This window comes from Narcine bancroftii, chromosome 5, assembly GCF_036971445.1.
Source record: "Narcine bancroftii isolate sNarBan1 chromosome 5, sNarBan1.hap1, whole genome shotgun sequence".
In the NCBI taxonomy this organism is placed as follows: domain Eukaryota; kingdom Metazoa; phylum Chordata; class Chondrichthyes; order Torpediniformes; family Narcinidae; genus Narcine; species Narcine bancroftii.
The window spans coordinates 9,520,594-9,546,044 of NC_091473.1; the positions used below are offsets into that span (position 1 = coordinate 9,520,594).

Below are 25,451 nucleotides of genomic sequence, written 5' to 3' on the forward strand. Positions count from 1 at the left end.
CAAACTTCTATAGATGTGTCATGGGAAGTGTGTTGAGTGGCTACGTCATGGCCTGGTACGGCAACACCTCTCCCTCTGAGGGGAAAGTGGACACAGCCCAGGACATCATAGGCAAAACCCTCCCCACCATCAGGAACATCTACAGGGAATGCTGCTGTCGGAGGGCAGCAGCAATTATCAAAAACGCACACCACCCAGCTCACGCTCTGTTCTCGCTGCTGCGATCAGGAAAGAGGTATTGGTGCCACAAAACTTGCACCACCAGGTTCAGGAACAGCTGCTACCCCCCACCATCAGACTCCTCAATGACAAACTCATTCAGGGACTCATTTAAGGACTCTTAGTTTGGACATTATTTGTCTTTGAATATTTATTTTCTATGTTCTATGTCAGTTTGTTCACATTTATTACTTTGTTGACATTTCTCTCTTTTGTATAAACATATTTTCTTGAGTACACTTTTTTTAGACAACTTGCTAAGTAGAAATTCTGCCTTGCCCACAGGAAAAGGAATCTCAGGGTTGTACGTGATGACATAGGTGTACTCTTGACAATAAATTTGAAATCTGAACTTTATTTTCAGGCAATCCATGGTGCATTGTTTTTTGTTGTTCTTCATCTCCAGTTGTTTTTGTTATTTAATCCTGCAATTTGGGCTATGCCAACATTGGTTTCCTATCCCTGACTGACCCTGAACCAAGGAGACAGTTAAGAGACAACTAGGTTGATGGGTCGCGAGTCCTTCAGAGGGCCGCTTGCAGACTCATTATTTATTACTGTCCATTTATGCCCACATCTGCATTTGCAAGGTTAGTTTGTTTACAGTTCTTTCTTTCTTTGTTAAAGCACAATTGGCAGATACTGATAAAGGGATTACTGCAGAAAAAGAATCTCAGGGTTGTATGTGATGTATTCTGACAATGAATTTGAACTTTGAACACAAGGGCCAGCCTGGGTGAGGGTGGCAGCTTTCCTTCCCTGATGGTCATGACTGAACTGAGTGGTTTTCTCCTGTGGATAATCTGAAGTCAAAGTAGAAACAGTTTCCTGCCTCTTACGAATCATCTGGCACAAAGATGTGATGCAAGTTTTTGGAAAATTGAAGTGGGGAGCAGAAAAGTGGGGAGAACAGGAGAACATGTAGTGGGGGGGGTGGGAAATGGAGACACCCAGACACCCCCACCATGATGGCGAAGTATCCTGGTCTCATGCATAATTCATGCATACATAAATGCCAGTTGATGTCATATATCTGAACTATGAAATGACTTTGATAAGGTGCCGTATAAAATATGCATCATCTAAAATAGTGATTCCCAAAGTGGGTGCTGCTACCCCCTGTTGGCATTGCAAAGATCTAAGGGGGTGGTGATGGAATAGGGGGTGGTGAGGGAATAGGGGGCAGTGAGAGAATAGGGGGGCAGTGAGGGAATAGGGGACGGTGAGGGAATAGGGGCAGTGAGGGGAAAGGGGGTGGTGAGGGGAAAGGGGACGGTGAGGGAAAGGGGGCGGCGAGTGAATAGGGGTGGTGGGGGAATCAGGGGCATGTGGGGGAATCGGAGTGACAGGGGAATAGGAGGTGGTCAGGGAGCTGTAAAGAAAATGGGAGTGTTCGAACCTTCAGTCTTATTATTATTCCGTCTGCTGCAGTTTATTGAAGAAGCCAGTGCAGGAATTTTCTGGCCAGTCTCACGGTGGCCCTTGTGAGCAAAATAAAGTGACAAGAGCTGGTCTCAGTGGCCACCATGTTGTACTGGCGTTGCTCAGCACCACCTCCCCCAGCTCAGCGCCGGCCCTACCCCCTCGCTCAGTGCTGCCACTCACCCCCCCCCCCACCCTGCTCAGCGTCATCACTAGCCTCTTCCCCACCCTGCTCAGCACTTCCGCAAGCTCCCCACTCCAGCAATGGAGGTGGCGCGATGGGGATGTGGCCAAGGGGGACAAAGTTTGGGAGACACTGACCTAAAGTAAAGAAATTTTAATTAAAAGGGCCGTTGGCAGCATGGAGGGAAAATCGACTCCGTTATAGCAAAGAGAATGTTTTAAAAAAGTTTTTTTTTGTACTGAAGGTAAGGGTCTGGAACCATAGTGAACCATGAGCAGTAGAACTGCAGGAGATACGAACTGGCTGCTGGAATGGATGGATCAGTAAATAATAAAATGTGATGCCAGAAAAAGTAAAGCTTTTAATTTTAATAGGATGCATTGGAAGAGGAAATATATATTAGAGGCAACCATTCTAAAAGAGGTGCAAGAACAGAGAGCTCAGGAGTACAAGTGAATGGGTCCAAAATGGCAGGCAAGGTTGAAAAATCCCATGGAATCCCAGGCTTTTGATGATATAATCGCATGATTAATTCTTTAAATAACTCAGTGGTTTAAATGGAGGAGTAATACACAGGCAAGGAAAACACGAGGAATCTTTATACCATCTATTCAGCCGCTGTTAGATTATTGTGCTCCGTTCTGATTGTGAAAGAGGTTAAAGGCAATGGCGGATTAATCATGAGGCTGAGTAGGCTGAAGTCCAGGGGCTGGGCCCACCCGTCAATCAAGGCGTTCACCTGCCAATCAGCAGCAGGGTCTCGAACCCATCTTTCAATTCGGTCTCTGCCGGTCCCAGGGCTACCTGTCAATCAATGCTCGTGTTAATACACCCGCAAGTCTGAGATCTGCCTCCTGCAGCAGAGCTTGGCTCATGCAACGTCGCTCATGGGAGGGTTACATTTTTTTAAAAAAGACCCTCCCTTCTCCTGTGTTATTTTGTATTGAGACTGTTTATTTTACAATTGATTTATTTATTCTTTTGTAACGTTTCAAATTATTCAGGGTCAGCAGACGGCTTCAGTCAGGTAAAGTTTTGTTTGATTTTAATGAAGTTTTTCCTCCCGTCCTCTAACCAAACACCAACTGGTGTATTCCCAGCACATCCCCGGGTGATACATTTAGACTATGCAAGGGCATCATGCCCAAGGGCTAATAAATGGAACAACTTCACTGTATTCTATTCCATGAAGGGTGGGGGATGTGGGGTTGGGGGGGGGGAAGGTCAAGGGGGGCCTTACTGAAGCTCAGCCAAGGGTCTGGTTGGTAGTTAAAGGATCTGTGAGGATGCAGAAGAGATTTACTAAAATAACTAAATGGTGAGGGACTTTAATTGTGTGAATAGATTGGCAAAACTTGGAACAGAGGAGGCTGCAGGGAGACCCGGCAGTCATAAAGATTACAGGCACACTAGGATCAGGGTCTGGAGAATATGCAATCAAAGTGTGTGACTAAAAAAACAAAAATAATGTGGGGGAAATGGTTAGGGTTAGGGTGCACGGTCAGTGATAGACATGGAATTAGGTTCAAATTTGAAGCTCTAAAAGGAGAAGGAAAGGACTGCTGAAAGGAAGAAAGGGAGTGGGTCTCACTGGGCCACTGAGAAACACAAAACCTGCTGATGTTGGAATCTGGAGCAAACAATGAGATGCTGGTGGAACTCAGTGGGCCAGGCAGGGACCAATGAGATGCTGGTGGATCTTAGTGGGCCAAGGCAGGGACCAATGAGATGCTGGTGGATCTTAGTGGGCCAAGGCAGGGACCAATGAGATCCTGGTGGAACTCAGTGGGCCAGGCAGGGACCAATGAGATGGTGGTGGAACTCAGTGGGCCAGGCAGGGACCAATGAGATGGTGGTGGAACTCAATGGTTCAGGCAAGGACCAATGAGATGCTGAAGGGTCTCAGTTGGCCAGGCAGAGACCAATGAGATGCTGGTGGAACTCGGTGGGCCAGGCAGGGACCAATAATATGCTGAAGAGTCTCAGTGGGCCAGGTAGAGACCAATGAGATGCTGGTGGAACTTCTTGGGTCAGGCAGGGACCAATGAGATGCTGGAGGAACTCAGTGGGTCAACCAATAGGATGCTGCCTGACCCTCTGAGTTCCTTCAGCATCTCACTGGACCTTTCTTATGTGGAACCAGAATTACCTGATGAAGGGGCCAGGCCTGAAGTGTTAGTCAGTCTTTATTTCCTGTGGTTGCTGTGTGGCCTGCTGAGTTTTACTGGCATGTTTTGTGTATCCCAATAGATCCAGTATGGCCTTGATGTGTCAAATATCTGCCTTCCAATGTTCAGCTGTGAAAAGGGGTAGGGATGTGTAGAGATGCCTGGATCATGGTAAAATGACCCAATCCCTGCCAGCATGGATTTCAGCTCCAACTTCTCTGATTAAAACCTGTGATTCAATTTGATTCACTTTCTGGATAGCCGTCCGATCCCATTGTCTCTCATTTCCCTCTCTCTACCTTCCACTTCCCCTCTCTATTCCATACTCCCCTACTCTCTCTACTCTAATTTTATTAGAAAATATTTTATGTTGTGCAATCTAATCTGCCTAAAAATAGGTTGCGAAAAAAATGGTAAAAATACCTTAGTTGAAAATTGTAAATGTTCCCTGAAGTAAACCTTTGGTGAAGATGGGAGCCAATATTCAGCCAGCAGAGGGCCTTGGTCGAGCTTTGTTCGTAGCAGCTGATTGAATAAAGTTGTGTTTGAATAAAATGGCGTCACCCAGGATGAAGAGCTGGTTCATGTCGTTCGCCCTTGGGGTGACTCTCTTAAAGTGTCTCCTTATCCCTGCTTAGTAAGAGGCTGGTCAGAGGCTTTATCTGTTAACTGGGGAGGGGTGGGGGGGCGGTTTATTATCTATAATGTTATTGTTGGTCTTTCAGGCGGCTCCGTGGAGGGGGAGGAACCTGCAGATGCAGCGACAGTTAAATGTTTTCAAAGAATGTGACTGAAAATAATGCAAATTTCTTTGTATGTATATTATGCAAGTGAAGTTTGTTCAGTGTAAGCACAGTATAGTTTTTTGTCTTTTAAACTGTTTGTTCTGAATGCAGGTGTATTAGTTCGGCATTGTAAGAGCAAATCTCAAGCAACTGGAAAATATTCTTATCCGGCATCGACCAATCCCCATAGGTGCAGGTTACCAGGAGATTTACTGAACTTGAATTTAGAAAACTTCATTTTTGGAGATTTTATTAAAAAGAAATGGTCATAGTTCTGTATTTTTATTATCTTTTGATGTATTCTCTTACTATTTTAAAGTTTTCCTTTTGATTCAAACCATAAAGGTTGGGAATATTTCTTAAAGGTTTGAAAGGTCTGACAAGTTTGTCAGCAGATGTGAGCTTAAGGTTTTGAGCTTGGCTGGAAAAGCTTTGGTAACGTCCACGTCATGCACTACTGGAAAGATATCAATAAGAAAGAACAAGTGCAGAGAAGATGTACTCGGATGTTGCCTGGACTTCAGGAACTGAGTTGCAGGGAAAGATTAAACAGGTTAGGACTTTATTCCCTGGAAGGTAGAAGAATGAGGGGAGATTTTGTAGAAGTATTTAAAATTATGAGGGGGATAGATAGAGTAAATGTAGACAGGCTTTTCCCACTGAGGACCTGGGTTGAGTGAAAGGTTTAGGGGGGGGATCTTCTTCATACAGGGAGTGCTGGGGTTGTGGAACAAGCTGCCAGCTGGAGTGGTGAATGTGGCCTCCGTTTTAATTTCTAAGAAGAATTTGGACACCTGCAATGGGGAAAACTTTCCTATTCTCTACCCTGTCTCTGTCCATCAACATTGGTCAGAGAATTGTGCAGCTGGAACATCTGATAATTGAAACATTCAGTCTGCATGCATGAAGGTGTCTGGTTGTAGGACTGATTGTGTGGTCTTTTGTTGTTAATAGCATGGTCCACGTATAAATCCTCTTCATCCACCTGGTGTGAAGAGACGCACCGTCAGTCTAGAAACCTTTGCAGCTCACCATCATAATCAACAGAGGGCTGTGGTGATGCGACAGAAGGAGTATAACAGGTAGGCACAAATAAACAGTGAATGTGGTTACCTGCTATCATATTGATAATTAATGATGTTCCACAGGATTATCTGGAAACAGGCAGAGGTTCCTTCAATCCTAGCTTCAAAGAGTTTATGAACATGGTTATCTGAGATGCTTGGATGACTATTTCTGTTCGTGGATGCTATCTGACCCATCAGCTTCCTCCAGCAATTTGAATTGAAAGGAACCAGCTTTTTAGCAACTTCTGAAGCTCTGTTGAAGTGACTGTAAATTTCCAGGCTGTGTTGCTTGGTTACAGTTGCCCTGAAAAGAGGCTTTCAATGGCAGCTGTCAACATGATCTTTTATTAGCTTGGAGCTCGAATTATCACGGGTCTTTCCTGCATTGGGCATGTATGACAAACAAAATGACAAAGAACCTTCCTCTTCTTAAAATATCGGTGGTACAAAGTGCTGCCCAACTAGTGTGCATTTGTGAGTGAAGAAAGACAGGGCGGCACGGTTGGCGTGGTGGTGAGTACAGCGCCAGCAATTGGGACCAGGGTTGGAATCCCGTGCTGTCTGTATGTTCTCCCTGTGCCTGCGTGGGTTTTCCCTGGGGGCTCCGGTTTCCTCCCACCATTTGAAACGTACTGGGGGAGTAGGTCAATTGGGTGTAAATTGGGCGGCCCAGACTCGTGGGCCGATATGGCCTGTTACCATGCTGAATGTCTACATTTAAATTTGAAATTTGTCTCTGGAAAATCTCTAAATGTCTCTAAATGTCTCCAACAATGATAAGTTTCCTGAACTCTATTGTCTCCTTGTAATGAGAGAACAGGAAATCTTTGAATAAAGAGTGTGTGTGTGTGTGTGTGTGTGTGTGTGTGTGTGTGTGTGTGTGTGTGTGTGTGTGTGTGTGTGTGTGTGTGTGTGTGTGTGTGTGTGTGTGTGTGTGTGCGTGCGTGCGTGCGTGCGTGCGTGCGTGCGTGCGTGCGTGCGTGCGTGCGTGCGTGCGTGCGTGCGTGCGTGCGTGCGCGCGTGCGTGTGTGCGCGTGCGTGTGTGCGCGTGCGTGTGTGCGTGTGTGCGCGTGTGTGTGTGCAGTAAAATACTAGCCATTTTTATTCATTGAAAAGTCTCCTAATAGCTCTGGATCAGTGGAGCATATAATATGCACTGACAATTAGGCCTTCTGGCTAATATATTTCTCTCAACTGAACTTTTAAAAGTTTCTTACCAGGGTCTGCGGGGAGGAGTCGGTATCGGAGGCGGCCATTGGTCGAGCCAGCGTACAGGAGAGTGTGACGGGAAGGTAAGGTCTTTTTAAAGACTCTTACTGGGGACAGAGCTTAGCAGTAGGGAGAGGAGAGGAGAGGAGAGGAGAGGAGAAGGACAGAAAAGAAAAGAGTCCGGGGCAGGTAAGAAAACTTTTTTAAAAGTTTCTTACCAGGGTCTGCGGGGAGGAGTCGGCGTCGGAGGCGGCCATTGGTCGAGCCAGCGTACAGGAGAGTGTGTAGGGGTTAATTGGTAAAAGGCCAATAAATAAGAGGGACAGCGAGCGGCCCAGCGAGTGAGTGGCCCAGTGAAGGAGTGGGACTTCCAGGCTTTGGCTCATCAGGCTTCGGCGAAAGCAGGCGGAGAGAAAGCTAAGATAGTCTTTATTACTACTTCATTGGGGTAAGGGATGAGTGTTAAGGCTGTGTGTTGTCGGGAGTGCCAGATGTGGGAGGTCCTGGAGTCTTCCAGACTCCCGGATGTCCATATCTGCACTAGGTGTGTCGAGTTGCAGATTGTCAGGGACCGTGTTAGGGAACTAGAGCTGCAGCTCGATGACCTCAGGCTGGTTAGGGAAACAGAGGTAGTCATAGACAGGAGTTACAGCCAGGTGGTCACGCCAGGGCCACGGGAGGATGAAAGGTGGGTAACTGTTAGGAGAGGGACAAAAGAACGTAAGGTGCCAGAGACGAGCCCTGTGAATGTAACCCTCAGCAATAAGTACGCCTCTTTGAGCACTGTTGAGGGGGACATCAAGGTTGGGGGGAGTGACAGTGGCTGTGCCTCCGGCACGAGGTCGGCCCCTGTAGCTCAGAAAGGGAGGGAAAGGAAGAGGAGGGCAATTGTGGTAGGAGACTCCATAGTTAAGAGGACGGATAGGGGATTCTGCGGACGCAGCAAGGAGAACCGGATGGTGGTTTGCCTCCCTGGTGCCAGGGTCCGAGATGTTGCTGCTCGTGTCCCAGATATCCTAAAGTGGGAGGGACAGGAGCCAGAGGTCGTGGTACATGTAGGTACCAATGACATAGGGAGAATTAGAGAAGAAGTCCTAAAAAGTGAGTACAGGCAGTTAGGTAGGGAGTTAAAAAGAAGGACCGCAAAGGGGGTAATCTCTGGATTACTCCCTGTGCCACGTGACAGTGTGAATAGAAATAGGATGAGGTGGAGGATTAACACGTGGCTGAAGGGGTGGAGTAAGGGGCAGGGTTTTAAGTTTCTGGATAACTGGGACCTTTTTTGGGGGAGATGTGACCTGTATAGTAAGGACGGGTTACACTTAAATCCCAGGGGGACCAGAATCCTGGCAGAGGTATTTGCTAGGGCTACTCAGGATCCTTTAAACTAGAATGGTTGGGGGGAGGGAACAAAATAGTACAGAGCAGTAAGGAGAAGGTTAGAATGAAAACAATGAAAGTTTGTAGTAAGTATTTGAATATGGATGGGCAGGTGATAGAGAAGGGAAATGCTCTGGAAGAAGATGAAGGGCAATTGTCAGGAAAAGTAAATAATGTTGTTCTTAAAGATGAGGGAAAACAGGGATTAAAAAATGGGAAATCCCTGAAATTCATATATTTTAATGCCAGGAGTATTGTAAAAAAGGTGGATGAGCTGAAGGTGTGGATTGATACTTGGAAGTATGATGTGGTAGCGATTAGTGAGACATGGTTGCAGGAGGGATGTGATTGGCAACTGAATATCCCTGGGTTTCGTTGTTTTAGGTGTGATAGAGTCGGAGGGGCAAGAGGAGGTGGGGTTGCATTGCTTGTCAGGGAAAATATTACAGCGGTGCCTAGGAAGGATAGATTAGAGGGCACATCCACGGAGGCTATTTGGGTGGAACTGAGGAGTAGGAAAGGAGAGGTTACACTTGTAGGGGTGTATTATAGACCACCCGGAGGGGACCGAGGCCTAGAGGAGCAAATCTGTAGGGAGATAGTAGATATTTGTGATAAGCACAGGGTTGTAATTATGGGAGATTTTAATTTTCCACATATAGATTGGGAAACACATTCTGTGAAAGGAATGGATGGGTTAGAGTTTGTGAAATGTGTGCAAGATAGTTTTTTACAACAATATGTAGAGGTGCCGACCAGAGAAGGAGCAGTGTTAGATCTACTGTTGGCAAATGGGATGGGTCAAGTGACGGAGGTTAGTGTTGGCGAGCACTTCGGGTCCAGTGATCATAATGCCATCAGCTTCAATGTCATTATGGAAAGAGAGAAATCAGGGCCAAGGATTGAGGTTTTTGATTGGGGAAAAGCTAGATTTGAGGAGATGCGAAAGGACTTGCAGGGTGTGCATTGGGACAATTTGTTTTATGGGCAGGATGTAGTAGAGAGATGGAAGTCTTTTAAAGATCAGATTTTGAGAGTGCAAAAGCTTTATGTTCCTGTTAGGTTAAAAGGAGGGGCAAAAGGTTTGAGAGAGCCGTGGTTTTCAAGGAATATTGGAAACTTGGTTCGAAGAAAAAGGGAGGCGTACATTAGATATAAGAAGCATGGAGTTAAGGAGATGTTTGAAAGATACATTGAATGTAAGAGGAATCTTAAGAGAGGAATTAGGAAAGCTAAAAGAAGGTACGAGAAAACTATGGCAAGCAGGGTGAAAACAAATCCAAAAGAGTTCTACAAATATGTTAATGGTAAGAGGAAAGCTAGAGACAAAATTGGTCCCTTAGAAAATCAGAGTGGAAAACTGTGTGTGGAACCTAGAGAAATGGGGGAGATATTGAACAGTTTCTTTTCTTCGGTATTCACTAAGGAGAAGGATATTGGGAGATGTGGGATAAAAAAAGCAAATTGGGTAAATATGGGGAATATAGAGATTACAAAAGGTGTAGTTTTAAGGCTTTTGAAGAATATAAAGGTGGATAAGTCTCCAGGACCAGACGGGATCTTCCCCAGGACATTGAGAGAAGTGAAGGAGGAAATAGCAGAGGCTCTGGCGGTAATTTTTCGAATGTCATTAGATATGGGGATAGTGCCGGAGGATTGGCGCATTGCGCATGTGGTTCCGTTATTTAAAAAGGGTTCAAGGAGGAAGCCTGGCAACTATCGGCCTGTAAGTTTGACGTCTGTGGTAGGTAAATTAATGGAGAAAATTCTTAGAGATAGTACTTATAAACATCTGGATAGACAGGGTCTGATCAGGAGTACTCAACATGGATTTGTGGGAGGAAGGTCATGTTTGACCAATCTGATTGAATTTTTTGAAGAGGTGACTAGGAATGTGGATGAGGGTAGCGCAGTGGATGTTGTCTATATGGACTTCAGTAAGGCCTTCGATAAGGTACCACATGGAAGGTTAGTTAGGAAGGTGCAGTCTTTAGGTATAAATTTTGAGATAGTCAAATGGATTGAACATTGGCTGAAAGGGAGAGGCCAGAGAGTGGTAGTGGATAATTGTCTGTCAGGTTGGAGGCCGGTGACCAGTGGTGTGCCTCAAGGATCTGTATTGGGCCCATTGTTGTTCGTTATATACATTAATGATCTAGATGATGGGGTGGTGAATTGGATTAGTAAATATGCAGACGATACTAAGATAGGTGGAATAGTGGATAATGAAGAAGGTTTTCTAGGATTGCAGAGGGATTTGGGCTGCTTAGAAAAGTGGGCTGAAAAATGGCAGATGGAATTTAATGCTGATAAGTGTGAGGTGCTTCATTTTGGTAAGAAGAATCAGAATAGGACATACGTGGTAAATGGGAGAGCATTGAGGAATACAGAAGAGCAGAAAGATTTAGGAGTGACGGTACATCGTTCCCTGAAGGTAGAAACTCACGTGAATAGGGTGGTGAAGAAGGCTTTTAGTATGCTGGCCTTTATCAATCATTGCATGGAATATAGGAGTTGGGAGGTGATGTTGAGATTGTATAAGACGTTGGTGCGGCCTAATTTGGAGTTCTGTGTCCAGTTCTGGTCGCCTAATTATAGGAAGGATATAAACAGAGTGGAGAGAGTGCAGAGAAGGTTTACCAGAATGTTGCCTGGGTTTAAGCATCTGGAGTATGGGGAGAGATTGGACAGATTGGGTCTTTATTCTTTGGAGCGTAGAAGGTTGAGAGGGGATTTGATAGAAGTATTTAAGATTATGAAAGGGATAGACAGAGTGGATGTGGATAGACTATTTCCGTTAAGAGGAGGAAAGATTAAAACAAGAGGACATGAGTTAAGAATTAAGGGGCAGAGGTTTAGAGGTAACATGAGGGGGAACTTCTTTACTCAGAGAGTGGTAGCTGTGTGGAATGATCTTCCGGGAGAAATAGTGGCGGCGGAGTCAATTGTATTATTTAAGAAAAGGTTGGACAGGTATATGGATGAGAGGAAGATGGAGGGTTATGGGCATTGTGCAGGGAGGTGGGATTAGAAAGGGGTGTTTGGTTCGGTGCGGACTAGAAGGGCCTAATGGCCTGTTTCCGTGCTGTAATTGTTATTATTATTATTATTATTACAAAATTAGATTACCTGACCATTAACAAATTGCCATTGGTGAGATTTTTTTTGTGTTCTGGTTGGCGGCTGCAACACTGATAACATTTCAGCTGCTGAATCATTGCCTTTGCTGTTGGAAAACATTTGAGAAATGCTCCTGTGAATATCATGAGCTCAGAACTTTGGGTGACCTCAAAGTTCATCACCAGGAGTGGTTCTGCAGCACCCCGCCACTCAATTCCATTTCCTCATAGTTCTCAATTCCTCAGTCTTTCAAAAACTCATTCACTTCTTCCTTAAATGCCTCCAGGGATCTCTGAAAGAAAGAGTGGGTCAGTGGAGGGAGAGAGCTCCAGTGTATAAATGGAAAAGAAGAACTGTCTTCAATCTTCTCTCCTCCCATCCTGCCCATTTAGATGGCATTGTGAGGAATTACCCAAAGGATACCAGTGCATTTATATTTTTTGATCTCATCATTCATTGTATCCTCTTCCCATGCCACTTGGCCTTTCAAACTGAACTCGACAAGAAAAATAGCCACATTCACATTAGCTTTTTGCCGACGACACCACAATTGTGGACAGAATCACAAATGGCAATGGGGAAGTGTACAGGAGGGAGATAGATCAGCTCGTTGAGTGGTGTCATGACAATAATCTTGTGCTCAACGTCAGCAAAACCAAGAAGATGATTGTGGACTTCAGGAGGACGTCAGGGGAACTTGACCCAGTCCTCACCGAGGGCTCAGTACTGGAAAGGCTCAAGAACTTCAAATTCCTGGGTGTCAACATCTCCGAGGATCTGTCCATGTTGATGCAATCACAAAGAAGACTCGCCAGCGGCTATACTTTGTGAGATGTCTGAGGAGATTCGGTATATCACCAAAAACTCTCATAAACTTCTACAGGTGGAGAGCATTCTGGCTAGTTGCATCACTGCCTGGTATGGAGGTTGTGGTGCGCTGTTAGACAGAATCAGACATATACAAGGTAAAGACTGTACAACAGGCTTTAATCCACAAAGAATTCGACAGAGCCAGGCTGGCTGTAGCTGCAGTAACTCTGAGAGAGACTTCGGAGGCCGGCACAGGCTTATATCCCGGAGGGTGATTGACACCTGACCGGGTGGGGCTTGATCCATTCAGGTCAACTAATTGACAGCCGGCCAGGTGTCGTCCTGTCCCCCTTACACTCCTGCAGGTACAGAGGTTTCCCCCTGCAGTAGGCTGGTGGTGTACCACTACATTCACCCCCTTTAAAATTGTCCCGGGGGGACAATAACAATGAATCGTACCCAGTATATAAAATACAGTATTTACAGATTGAGACGCTCCAATGGTTGCCGGAATCTCTGTGACCGTCGTAGGACTGGCTCCTGGTCACTGATTGGAGGGGAAGTGGGGGGGGGGGCTGGTGGCAGGGGTCTGAGTGACTGGTCTGGTGCCGCGGGGGCCAGGGTCAACGGGTGAGAGTCGTATTGGATGGGTTGGGGCGCAGGTTCATCCCCCATGGCTGAAGTGGACCCCCTGGTGATCAAGGAGGTCCTGCCTGCCCCATAGCTGCCTGGGGACGGGGATGTATGCCCAGTCGGCGTCGTCCTGGGCTGAAGGATGCTGTGGTGTGGTGGGTGCTCCTGCTGGTGCCAGGTCCCTGGTTGCGGCGGTATCCTCCTTGCCACTGCCAAACCTAAACGTAGGCGTAGTTGTGGTTCGCGTGTAGGAGGAAAACCTGCTTGACCAGGGGTTTGGCCTTGTGTGCCTGTACACATGTGTCTATGTAGGGGCACTGGTCCCGGGGACATGAGCCATGTTGGGAGGGACATTCCAGTTGCTGACTTCCTGGGGAATGAGAACAGACATTCATGAGGGGTCTTGTTGGTAGCCGTACACAGAAGCAACCTAATGGCATGGAGAGCCTCGGGCAGGGCGTCCTGCCATTATTCAACGGCCCACCCTTTTGACTTGAGGGCCAGGAGGACTGCCTTCCAGACCACCCTGTTTTCATGTTCCACTTGCCCATTGCCTCTTGGGTTATAACTAGTCGTGCGGCTGGTTAGTTGCGATGCCCCTCACCGTCAGTTACTGCCGCAGCTTGTCACTCATAAAACTAGACCCCCGGTCGCCATGGATGAAAGTGGGGTAGCCAAACATGGTGAAGATCTGCTCCAGGGCCCTGATGACGGTGGCCATGGAGGTGTCTGGGCAAGGGATAGCGAAAAGGAAGCATGAGCACTTGTCCACTACCGCAGATGTTTCAGTTCATGGAAGGCAAGGGGCCTTTTAAAATCCATGCTGAGATGCTCAAAGGGCTGAGTGGCCTTTACCAAATGGGCCTGGGGCGGGCGGAAGAAGCGGGTTACACACCGCACAGATCCAGCAGGCCTCAATCATGTCCCTGACATCCTTGATGGTATACGGCAGGTTCCGGGACTTAATGAAGTGATACAACCTGGTGACGCCCAGATGGTGGAGGGACTCATGCAGTGCCTGCAGCCTGACGTCGTACATAGATGCGCAGGTCCGAGAGAGGGCATCGGGGGAGTCATTGTCATAGCTGTAGGTTGCCAGCTCGCTCTCCAGTGCAAGATCTTGTCATTCTTGATCTTGCTCTTGTGGGTGGTGTTAAACATGAACACCACGGCCCGCCGGTCAGTGAGGAGGGTGAATCTCCTGCTAGCCAGGTAGTGACGCCAGTGGCGGACCACTTCCACAATCGCCTGGGCCTCCTTTTCAATGGTGGAATGCCCTAGTTTGGAGGCATGAAGGGTCCTAGAGAAGAAGGCGACGGGGCACCCCCCCCCTTGGTTGAGAGTAGCGGCAAGGGCTACCTCAGAGTCATCGCTCTCCACCTGGAATGGGGAGTCCTCATCCACGGCCTGCAACGTGATGTCTGCCATGTCCTGCTTGATGCGCATGAAGGCTGCCTGCACTTCTGGTGGGAGGGGAAAAGTTGTAGCTTGGGCCAGTGGGTGGACTTTGTCCGAGAAGTGAGGGACCCACTGCGAGTAATAGGAGAATAGGCCAAGGCACCTGCAGAGGGCCTTTAGTGTGGGGGGAAGAGGTAGCTCTTTTAATGGGTACAATGTCTCTGCATCTGGGCCGATGAACCCATGGGCCACGATGTACCCTAGGATTGCGAGGCGGGTGGTGCTGAACATACACTTCTCCTTGTTGTAAGTGAGGTTCAGCTCCCCAGCCATCTGGAGGAATTTCTCCAGGTTGGCATCGTGGTCCTGCTGGTCATGGCCACAGATAGCGACGTTATCCAGAAACGGGAACATTGCCTTCAGCTTGTGCTGGTCTACCATGCGATCCATCTCATGCTGGAAGACGGAGACCCCGTTTGTGACCCCAAAGGGAACTCGGTGGAACTGGTACAGGTGCCCGTCTGCCTCGAAGGCGGTGTAGGGCTTGTCCCTCGGGTGGATGGGGATTTGGTGATAAGCCAACTTCAGGTCAATTGTGGATAAAACCTGGTAGCGGGCTATCATCAGCAGTGGGTAGGCATCTAGTTGGGTGTACCAGTTTGTGGTCTGGCTGTAATCCACAACCATCCTCAGCTTACTTCCCCCTTTGACCACCGGGACTTGGGCTCTCCCAGGGCTGTTACTGGGCTCTCTGACACTTTCTGCCAGGAGCTGCCACACCTCCACCTTGATAAAGTCTCTGTCTGAGGCGCAATAGCGCCTACTTCTGGCAGCGATTAGCTTGCAGCCTAGTGTAAGGTGTGCGAAGAGCGCCAGGGTGGGGGGGGAGGGGGTGATGCATAGTGTGGAGAGGCCGAAGGTTGGCTGGGGCTGGTAGGTCGGCACGCTGTGTAGCGTGAGTAGAGGTTGGGGCCCCCCAAAGGCAAGGGTGATGCTCTGCAGGTTGCACTGGAAATCCAGGCCCAGGAGGACTGGGGCACAGTGTTTGGGCATGACCAGGAGCCTCAACCCTGTGTATGTCTCCCCTCCCACAGTTATATCAGCCAAGCAGCACCCAAGGGTACCAACACTCTTGTCCTTGGCTGTGATCAAAAAGGTGGTGGGATGGACTTTTAGTTTCAGAGAGTGGGCCACGCTCAGGTGAATGAAACTCTCAGTGCTGCCACTGTCAAACAGGCACTTTGTTACCTGCCCATTGACTTGCACGTCCATCATAGAGCACCTGAGGTCATGGGGGGATATTCCTGGTCAGAGTAGTGGCAGCCAGGACCATCTCGGGGTTGGAGTCATCGCTTTCCGACTGTGTGCAGCGATATATGGCATCTGGAGGCAAGGGAAGTATCGGAAGGGTGGCCTAGTCATTGCCCGTGTTGACCATGTCGTCGTTGGGTGTGGCGTGCAGCAACTGATGATGTCTGGAGGCGTGGAGAGCATCGGTGGGGTGGCCTGGTCATCGCCTGTGTTGATCACGTCATCCCCGTCATCGTTGAGGGGCCTCCATTTCACCCTCTGCCCGGCCCAAGATGGCGGCACCATGTGGGGGCCCGTGGTGTGGCTAGCCTCTTTCCCCAGTCGTGTTCATCATACTGGGGGAAGTGACGTTGTTGTGGCTGGTGGAAGTGACGTCAGCCCATCGGCCGGAAGTGGCGTCACACCACAAGCCGGAGGTGGCATCATTGTAGTTTTCGGCAAGTGACGCTGGCGAGTGCGGGTGCTGGTCCGGGTGCAAGGGGCACACCCTGCACCGTCAAGGTCAGGGAAGGTGGAAATCGTAGTGGGGACAATAGCGCCGCCCGGCACACGCATGTGGAGGGGTCCGCGGGGAAGGTGGGGTGGTCATAGAGGGCCGCTGAGCTGCCGGCTTGCTTTGAGAGGCACACTTTAGCAAAGTGGCCTTTCTTGCCTCATCGGGAACAATACTGGTTCCTAGCCAAGCAGTTCTGGTGCGATTGTCGGTCTGACCCACAGTACTTACAGGAACGCTGGGCACCTGCCGCAGCGATGTTTTCTTCCCCAGCTCGGTCTAGGTCTGCAGCTGCTGTGTGAGGTGGCCATGGGGGAGCCTGGAATCGAAGGCTTCAATGTGCAGGGCTGCAGCTTCCAGGGTTCGGAGCACTTCCACAGTCTTGATCAGGGCAAAGATACTATCTTTGAGTGTAACCCTCGGATGAAGGCATCCCGGATCAGCCTCTTGACCTCCTCTGCATCTACTCTGGGATCAGTCAGACGTCAACTCTCGCAGATAAGACTCAGCTGTCTCCCCAGGTTGCTGGGCTTGAGTATTGAGGAGGTACCTTGCAAAGACTGCATTCATGGGGGGCTTGTACAAGGTCTCGAGAGTGTCCATTGCTTCCTTGTACTTGGAGCAGCCTTTGGTTGCCTGGAAAGCATGGGGACCCAGCTTTGACTGGAGTAGAACAAGATCCTTCCAATTTGAGTCCAGGATGCCATCTGTGTGTGCCTCAATGATTGCTTCGACCACGTGCCACCAGATCTCGAAGTGTGTCTGAGCTTCTTGGTGGCGTGGGTCGACTTCGAGGCTCCCTGGGCTCAGGAATTTTTCCATGGGAGCCGAGGAAAATGTCCTTTTGTGGATTAAATTGTGGTGCGCTGTTAGACAGAATCAGACACACACAAGGTAAAGACTGAAGATGATTGTGGACTTCAGGAAGAAATCAGGGGAACTTGACCCAGTCCTCACCGAGGGCTCAGTACTGGAAAGGCTCAAGAACTTCAAATTCCTGGGTGTCAACATCTCCGAGGATCTGTCCATGTTGATGCCAATCACAAAGAAGACTCGCCAGCAGCTATACTTTGTGAGGTGTCTGAGGAGATTCAGTATGTCACCAAAAACTCTCATAAACTTCTACAGGTGGAGAGCATTCTGGCTAGTTGCATCACTGCCTGGTATGGAGGTTGTGGTGCGCTATTAGACAGAATCAGACACACACAAGGTAAAGACTGTACAACAGGCTTTAATCCACAAAGAGTTCGACAGAGCCAGGCTGGCTGTAGCTGCAGTAACTCAGAGAGACTTCGGAGGCCGGCACAGGCTTATATCCCGGAGGGTGATTGACACCTGACCGGGTGGGGCTTGATCCATTCAGGTCAACTGATTGACAGCCGGCCAGGTGTAGACCTGTCCCCCTTACACTTCTGCAGGTTCAGGGAGGTTTCCCCATGCAGTAGGCCAGCGGTACACTCCTGCAGGTATAGTAGGCCGGTGGTGTACCACCACAGAGGTGCCAACTCTCAGGACAAGAATAAACTCCAGAGGGTTGTTAACTTGGCCTGCGACATCACAGGCACCAGACTTCATTCCATTGAGGACATCAACATGAGGCAGTGTCTTAAAAAAGCAGCCTCTATCCTCAAGTGCCCCCACCATCCAGGCCACGCCCTCTTCACTCTGCTACCATCGGGGAAAAGGTACAGGAGCCTGAAGACGAGCACTCAGTGGCACAAGGACAGCTTCTTCCCCGCTGCCATCAGATTCCTGAATGATCAATGAACCAAAGACACGGCCTGACTTTTCGTGCACTATTATTTTATTTATTTATAGTCATGCTGTAAGATGGTTATAATATGAATGTTTGCACTCTGGTGATGCCACAAAACATCAAATTTCATGACTTGTTCATGACAATAAATTCTAATTCTGAATCTTATTTGACACCATAGATACAGATTTGAATGTAGCCCCTCAGTGATTTGAACATTCACGACAAACTGGTGAGCAATAACTACATTCGAAACATGTTTCTGAGGCCTATTTATGGTGAGCTGAAACATGCTGTTAAAAACACGAGATTATATCATTTGGCTTGTGATACACCCTTTGAAAATGAATGAAACTTGGACATCACGGCTACATACTGATTTCTGGGTCAGGCTGAAAAGTTACAGACAAACTTTCAACAAAAGGCAAAAACAAGTTGTGCCAAGAGAAGTGTTTTTGCTGAAGAACTGCGTTCAAAAGTAAAACAGCCGCCAGGGTTAGTAGACAGGAGCGCCCTCAAGTGTGTATCACCCGTCCTGCAGTTCGGTCAAGGAAATTAGCCAGAGAAATGCTGGAATCCAAAGAGAAGCCGGTGGGGCTCAACGGGTCAGACAGCGCCTGTGGAGAGAAATGGACTGCCAATGGTTCAGGTCGGAACCCAGGAGTCTCCAAACAAGGGTCCCAAGCCGAAATATTAACATCTCCAAAGATGCTGCCATGCCCTTTTGTGGGATTGACAGATTGACAGTGTTGAAATTTTTACATGACGTATTTTTTGATACTCCGATTATTGTTTCAAACGGCTAGCTCCTCTAAACAGTGAGTGCCAGATTCCAGTTAAGCTGTTAAATGAGGCAAAATGTTTCTCCATAGGTGGGAAGTGGGGTGACACAGTTGGCACAACACTTTTACAGCACCGGTGATCGGGTCCAGGGTTCGAATCCCGCGCTGTCTGTAAGGAGTTTGTACATTTCCCCCATGTCTGCGTGGGTTTTTGTCAAAGGCTCCAGTTTCTTCCCACCATTCAAAACGTACTGGAGGTGTGGAGTAATTTGGTATAAATTGGATGGCATAAACTGATGGCTTGTTGCCATGCTGCATGTCTAAATTAAATTAAAGTTGAAAGCATGTTTAAGAACTTAATGAGTTGTAGTGATTCTGTTATTCTACATGAGGTGCTGGGTTGCTCCATGAAAAGCCAGGTACAAGCCAAGGAGAACAAGTCTCTGGTATGCAGTCTGGTCCTGTGGCTAAGAAGGGAAGGGAGGAGAAGAGGCGAGCTGTATTGATAGAGGATTCCATGGTTAAGGGGACAGATAAGAGGATCTGTGGAAGGAATCAAGAATCCCGGATGGTATATTGCCTCCCTGGTGCCAGGTCTGAGTTATCTCAGATCAAGTTCATGGCATTCTCAGGAGGGAGAGGGAGAGGGAGTAGCCAGATGTCGTGATCCATGCAGGGACCAATGATGTGGGTAGGAAGAGTTTGGGGAATTAGGCACTAGGTTGAAGGACAAGATCTCCAGGGTTTTGATCTCACGATTACTACCTGTGCCACTTGCTAGTGAGATTAGAAATAGGAGGATAATGTACCTTAACACGTGCCTAAAAATATGGTCTAGGAGGCAGGGCCTCAGGTTTCTGGATCATTGGACTCTCTTCCAGGGAAGGTGGGACTTGTTCTGAAGGGACAGTTTGCATCTGAACTGAAGGGGACTAATATCCTTGCAGGAAGGTTTGCTGGTGCTGTTCTGGTGGGTTTAAACTAGATTTGTAGGGGGAGGGGAGCCAGAGTGCCAGAGCAGATAGAGAAGTGGAGGAGGGAAAAGATGATGTGGAAATTGCAGGCACCGTTAAAGGTCAACAGGTTGAATCTGGTGGAAATGTTCTCAGGTGCATCTATTTCAATGCAAGGAGTATTGTGGGAAAAGCAGATGAGCTTAGAGCGTGGAGTGACACGTGGAATTATGACATTGTGGTCATTAGTGAAACTTGGTGTCAGGACTGGCAGCTCAATGTTCCGGGCTTCCATTGATTTAGACCCTATAGATCAGGGGGAGGAATGGCATTGCTCATCAGGGAAAATATCACAGAAGTGTTCAGTCAGAACAGACCAGAAGGTTCGTCTACTGAGGCTATATGGGTGGAGCTGAGGAACAGGAAAGTTATGACCACACTCATGGGGTTGTATTATAGACCACCCAATAGTAAATGAGAATTGGAGGAGCAAATCTGTAGAGAAAGCAAACCACTGCAGGAAACGCAAGGTTGTATTAGGACATTTTAATTTTCCACATATTGACTGGGACTCACATAGTTTAAATAGCTGGATGGCTTGGAATTTGTCAAATGTGTTCAGGAAAGTTTTCTAAATTAGTATATAGAGGTACCAACGAGAGAGAGAGAGCAATACTGGATCTCCTATTAGGGAATGAGACAGGACATGTGATCATAATGCCATTAGTTTAAAGTTAATTATGGAGAATGATAGGTCTGGGCCTCCAAATGAGATTCTAAATTGGAGAAAGGGCAATTTTGAGGAAATGAGAAAGGATCTAGAATGTGTGGATTGGGATAAAATTTTTTGGGCAAAGATTTACTAGGATGTTGCCTGGATTGGGAAACAAGTCTTAAGAGACAAGATTAGCAGAGCTGGGACTTTTCTCTTTGGAGTGTAGAAGGATGAGAGGAGACTTGACTACAAGATTATGAGAGGCATAGATAGGGTGGACAGCCAGCACCTGTTTCCCAGGGCAGGATCAGCAAACACCAGTGGACGTGTGTACAAATTTAAGGGAGGGAGGTTTAGGGGAGACATCATGGATAAGTTATTTTACACAGAAAGTTATGGATGCCTGGAATACCTTGTCAGGAATGGTGGTGAAAGCTGAAATATTGAGGGCATTTAAAAGACTCTTAAACAGAACCATGGATGAAAAAAAATAGACAGTTATGGAGAAGGGAAGGCTTAGTACTTTTTCTTTGGAAGGAATATATAGGTTGGCACAACATCGAGGGCCGAAGGGCCTGTACTGTGCAGTAGTGTTCTATGTTCTAAAAGTGTAGTTTGGAAAATAATCTTTTAAATGTATCATTAATCTCCAAATGTTTTGAAGTCATAATACCATTATCTTTAAAAACCTTTGTGATATGCTACTTAGCACCAAATTCTCTCAGTTGGTAAGCCAAAAACTTACCAGATTTATCACCATGAACTTAAAATGACTTTTAGACTTCAAAAGTTGGCATTCGACTGGATATGTGAGAGATTAAATTTAGTTTTAAGTTCAATCTGCTTTTTGTATACTTCTGAAATTTTAGTTTGAGCCCTATTGTTGATCTAATTGTTTAATTTGTTTAATTAACTCAGATCTTCCTTTATTAGTCTTCCTTTTTTTAATTAACAGAATATGAAATTATTTACCCCCAAGAAAGGCCTTCAAAGTATCCCATATAACATATTTGACAGCATATAGGACCCCCCACCCTTCCTCAAAAAACCATCCTGGGTTCTATAAGCAAAGGTGACATTTTGGTGCCTATATTTTTGTGCCACCATTTTGGGCACTGAAATACAAACATAGTGGAGGCTTTCCTCCGCAAGATGGTGTTACAGGCCCAGAGGACCCCAAGACCCAGCAGCAATAGAAATTCACCAAGACAAATGGTTACTTAAACAAAAGTTGCTTTTAATTTTCTTTAAACATAAAAAAAGCAGGATCAAACTTTAACTTATTACTATTAACTTAACCCCCTTCTAATTCTAAGTGCACGTGTATGTAATGTGTATATGTTCAGGAAAGTTATTTGATTCACAGTCCGATCTCACTTCTCCCTCCTCCAAGTTCAGGCAATTCTCGAACTGTGCACAGAATTGAACATTTATGAATTTTCACCAGGCTGTGGTGCTTAAAGATAATTGGAAGGTTCTTGTTGGTTTCAGCGAGATTTGTTGCTCGTTGGACACCCACAAATTGATTCCCTCCGATCAGTCACTTCAGTGTTTTGCTGAAGAAACCTGCCCCATCATGGGTTTTACAAATGATAACCTCTTCTTCCAGGTCACCAGAGTTCCTCTTGTTTGCCTTATTTCAGGAGAAACTCTAGCCAGCCATTTCCTCTTGTAAGGACTACAAGGGTTTTCAACAGGCTGAACTTAGAACTCACACCCCGTCTTCCAAATGGGGGTTTTTCCACAAGCTTGCCATCTTGTCCTGTTCCAGTCCCAGCTGCTGCTGCTGAACTGTAGAACTGAATTCTCTCTCTCTTTCAGATCCTGTTTGTTTTTTTTTCCTCTCTCTGCTTGTAAAAACTAGAACATCTTGCAGAGCTAACCCAATCTTTGAAAGATCTCTATCAGCACTTTGAGCCTGGACTTTTTATTTGCACCTTCTTTTTAAAATTCCTTTCAAAGCAGTTTCATTGTTTTTGCAAAGGTACTTGGTGTCTCAATGTCTCACTTTCAGCAAAGCTCTTGCATTTTAAATGAGATCTGTCTTGTGAAGTGTTTCTCTGTTTGTGAAGTGACCTACACTAAACCCCCCTCAATTTATCTCTTTTAAAAACATATTTATATATAATATTGTAGCTAGCTGCTACAAGCTATGGCTCTGCAGAGGAAGAACACGCTGTTCCCAGAAAGAACGACACAAACCCCAGTTGAGTGTAATTAACACTGAGCTTTATTGGGCTCACAGCCCTGCTTTTATTCTCAAGGTGAAGGACGTGGTCAAAGGCCCCTCAGCGCTGATTGGTGCATTTGTGATCCGCTGTCCTTGATAGGCCAGTTAGGCTCCTTTAGTTGTGGCCAATTGGAGGGCAGCATTGCAGGCCTCATGCAGCCTGCTGGAATGTTGCTTTCGTCCCTCATTTTGTGAGGCACTGCAAGGGGCCACCACAATATAAAATATAATATAGCCCGTCACAATGGCAGCAGGAGAAAGTACTCAAACTACTCACCCAGCTTCAAGAAGCCTGAGGAGGTGCTGCGACTGTCCAGGAAGTGGATCCTCAGCTTTGCCAATCACTTCCCCTGGGAAGAAGGCCCACTCACTCGATCCTGCCTGCTTGCTCGATCCCCCCTACATGCTCTCTTCCACACTGCTTGGGGGAGGGGGGGCTGGACCTCAATGATCAGGCTTGTTTGACAAACACGACCCCCGAGCAAATTGAATGAGACGCAGGGGTGGGTGGCAGTGAGTGAGCACCTGTATGATGGTGGGCCTGGGGACCTGCCCCTATTGCCCTGGCTTCTCTCCTTCCCACCCTCATGCACCTGTCAATCAATCAATGTATATACAGTTGGGGGGAAGTAGACTGTGCCTCTGCAAGCGACGGGCAGGAGGATGTTTTGCTGCTGTTCTCGCCATGCAAGACTGGAGGGTTTCCATTGAGGTGAGTGAAGGTAAATGCACTAAAACAAATTTTTCCTGAAATCTCTAGCTAAAAATGGAGGGTGTGTGTGTGACTGGTGTGTGTGAATGGTGTGTGTATATGCCGTCAGATATGATAACTAAGGTAGAAGTCTCTGAAAAGACATTAGTATCAAAAAAAGGAAAACTATCTGTTCTTCCATAAATATAGCAAAGTCCTTATCTGACAATAGCACTGAATTATAGTATCTTTCATCTTGAGGAAAATTAGGAAGATCAATGACAATGTAACAGGGGTGTGATCAGATGTTACAATACAATACAAGAATAAGTTAATGGTGTTAGAAACAGAAGTACCTTTAAAGAAATTGCTCGAGACAAATATTGAGAACAAAGAACATTTATTACAACAACAATGCAAAGTTGGGTGCTTCCCCTTACCCTGGGAATACACACATACACTGGGGCTCACCCAACTTTTATACAGTAAATTTCAGTATCAGAATAGCCTCCCCCTTACATTCTTCTGCCCCCTGGATGGGTTTGGCAGAGGCAATCCTTCCTGCCTACGTGCAGTTTCAGTATACTTGGAGGACCAGGGGGGTATCCTGTCGGTGTCTTCTCATGCCATTATTCCCATTGTCCTTATTCACAACCTTGCCCTTGTCCCCATTCACACCTTCCCGACTCTCAGGGCTACAATCCCTTCATATGCAGGGTTCGTTAATCTTGTCTAGGGTTACTAGTTAAATATGTATACTTGAAAAATCTGTGTATGGCTTACTAATTATATATGTATAACTTGCTAATACAGTCTAAGGTTTTCTAATTACTTATGCAAGCCTTGCTAATTCTATTTGGGGCTTTTCGACCCTTATCTCGTTCAGACTAACTCTACTTCTATTCTCAATTGTCTGTCCTTATCTCCTTCATTCAGTGAACTTGCTGCTTCTTTCTGAAGGGCTAGGAGATTCTTATCTTACTCAGACAGTGTCAGCTTCCTGCCTTCTAATATCCATGTCTCATGTTGGTTGTATTGGCTTCATTCATTTACTTATGTATCTATTTTATTTTTTTTCATGTTCATATTGCAATATCAGTTTTTCTCATCTCTCACAATGGGATAAATTGATTATCAATAAAATAAAGTAATCAATACATGAGTAAATGTAATAACTTGGGAAAATAAAAATATGCTCTGTTAGTAGGATAGAAAAAACCACCCAACATCTGAAATGCCATAATCTGCAGAAAAGAATGGATTAATAGGGCAGATTTATTTAAAGGGTTGGAAGATAAGGCCCAACAAACAGTTGAAATTCCTGCCTAGAATAAGCGAATATAAATTTAAATCTGGCAAAAAAAAATTAAATTAAAAAAACATTAAGAGCATAAACATTTGCGAAAACCATTATTTTATTGTCATTTCCCTGAAACAATAACAAAATGACTGTTAGAATCCAGAACAACATTATGCATACAAAATGGAATATTTTGATGAATAAAGATCGATACTCCTCTAGATTTAGCTTGAAAGGAAGTGCTACCCCTTCCACCACAACATCAGGCACGAAACATCATTGCCACTGATACATCTCCTTAAAAATATAATCGCAGCTTTAAGTTGTTTTAAATGTGAAGTCACTTTCCTTGTATTACTAATGATTCAGGCCTTTTACATTCCAACTAAGCAAATTAATAAAATTAGCCATAATCACACAGCAGTACTAATTTCAAAAATTCCTGAGCTCAAGCACAGAGCCAAGTTCATACAATATACACAACAACCTGCAGATGGCCCTATAAGACCAGAAAGTACAACTCCAAAATCTGGAACTAAAAAAACTGTAACAATGGAGCACCATGGCAATGCAAAACAGAAACAGCCATGAACCCACCCCCCATCTCCTCCAGTCCCACCCCACTAAGGCTGCCAAGTAGACCAGCATTGCATTAAATAATACATCTTGAAGCCCACTATCTTTCAGTGGAGATTAGATATTCCCACTCAAAAGCATAATAATAAACATTACCCATGCAGCTGATCATACCAGACTAGAAGAAGCCATGTTTAGGATAAATCATGATACACATTAAAAAAAAGTTTGAAGACCTCATAAAGTTTT

The 25,451-nt window shown here is 46.2% G+C and overlaps 1 protein-coding gene across 5 annotated transcripts in view; it reads left to right on the forward strand.

The window, feature by feature from the left end:
• Positions 1-25,451, forward strand: part of LOC138763097 (uncharacterized) — a 41,080-nt gene that overhangs the window by 2,091 nt on the left and 13,538 nt on the right. For 2 of the 5 annotated variants that reach the window (XM_069936740.1, XM_069936741.1), the window contains 3 exons: positions 2,830-2,852; positions 5,733-5,860; positions 7,066-7,137. In XM_069936740.1, coding sequence (XP_069792841.1) covers positions 2,830-2,852; positions 5,733-5,860; positions 7,066-7,137 — 223 coding nt within the window. Of the gene's footprint in view, positions 1-18; positions 236-2,829; positions 2,853-5,732; positions 5,861-7,065; positions 7,138-25,451 lie in introns of those variants that run through there. The other 3 variants (XM_069936743.1, XM_069936744.1, XM_069936742.1) reach the window with 3 other exon arrangements.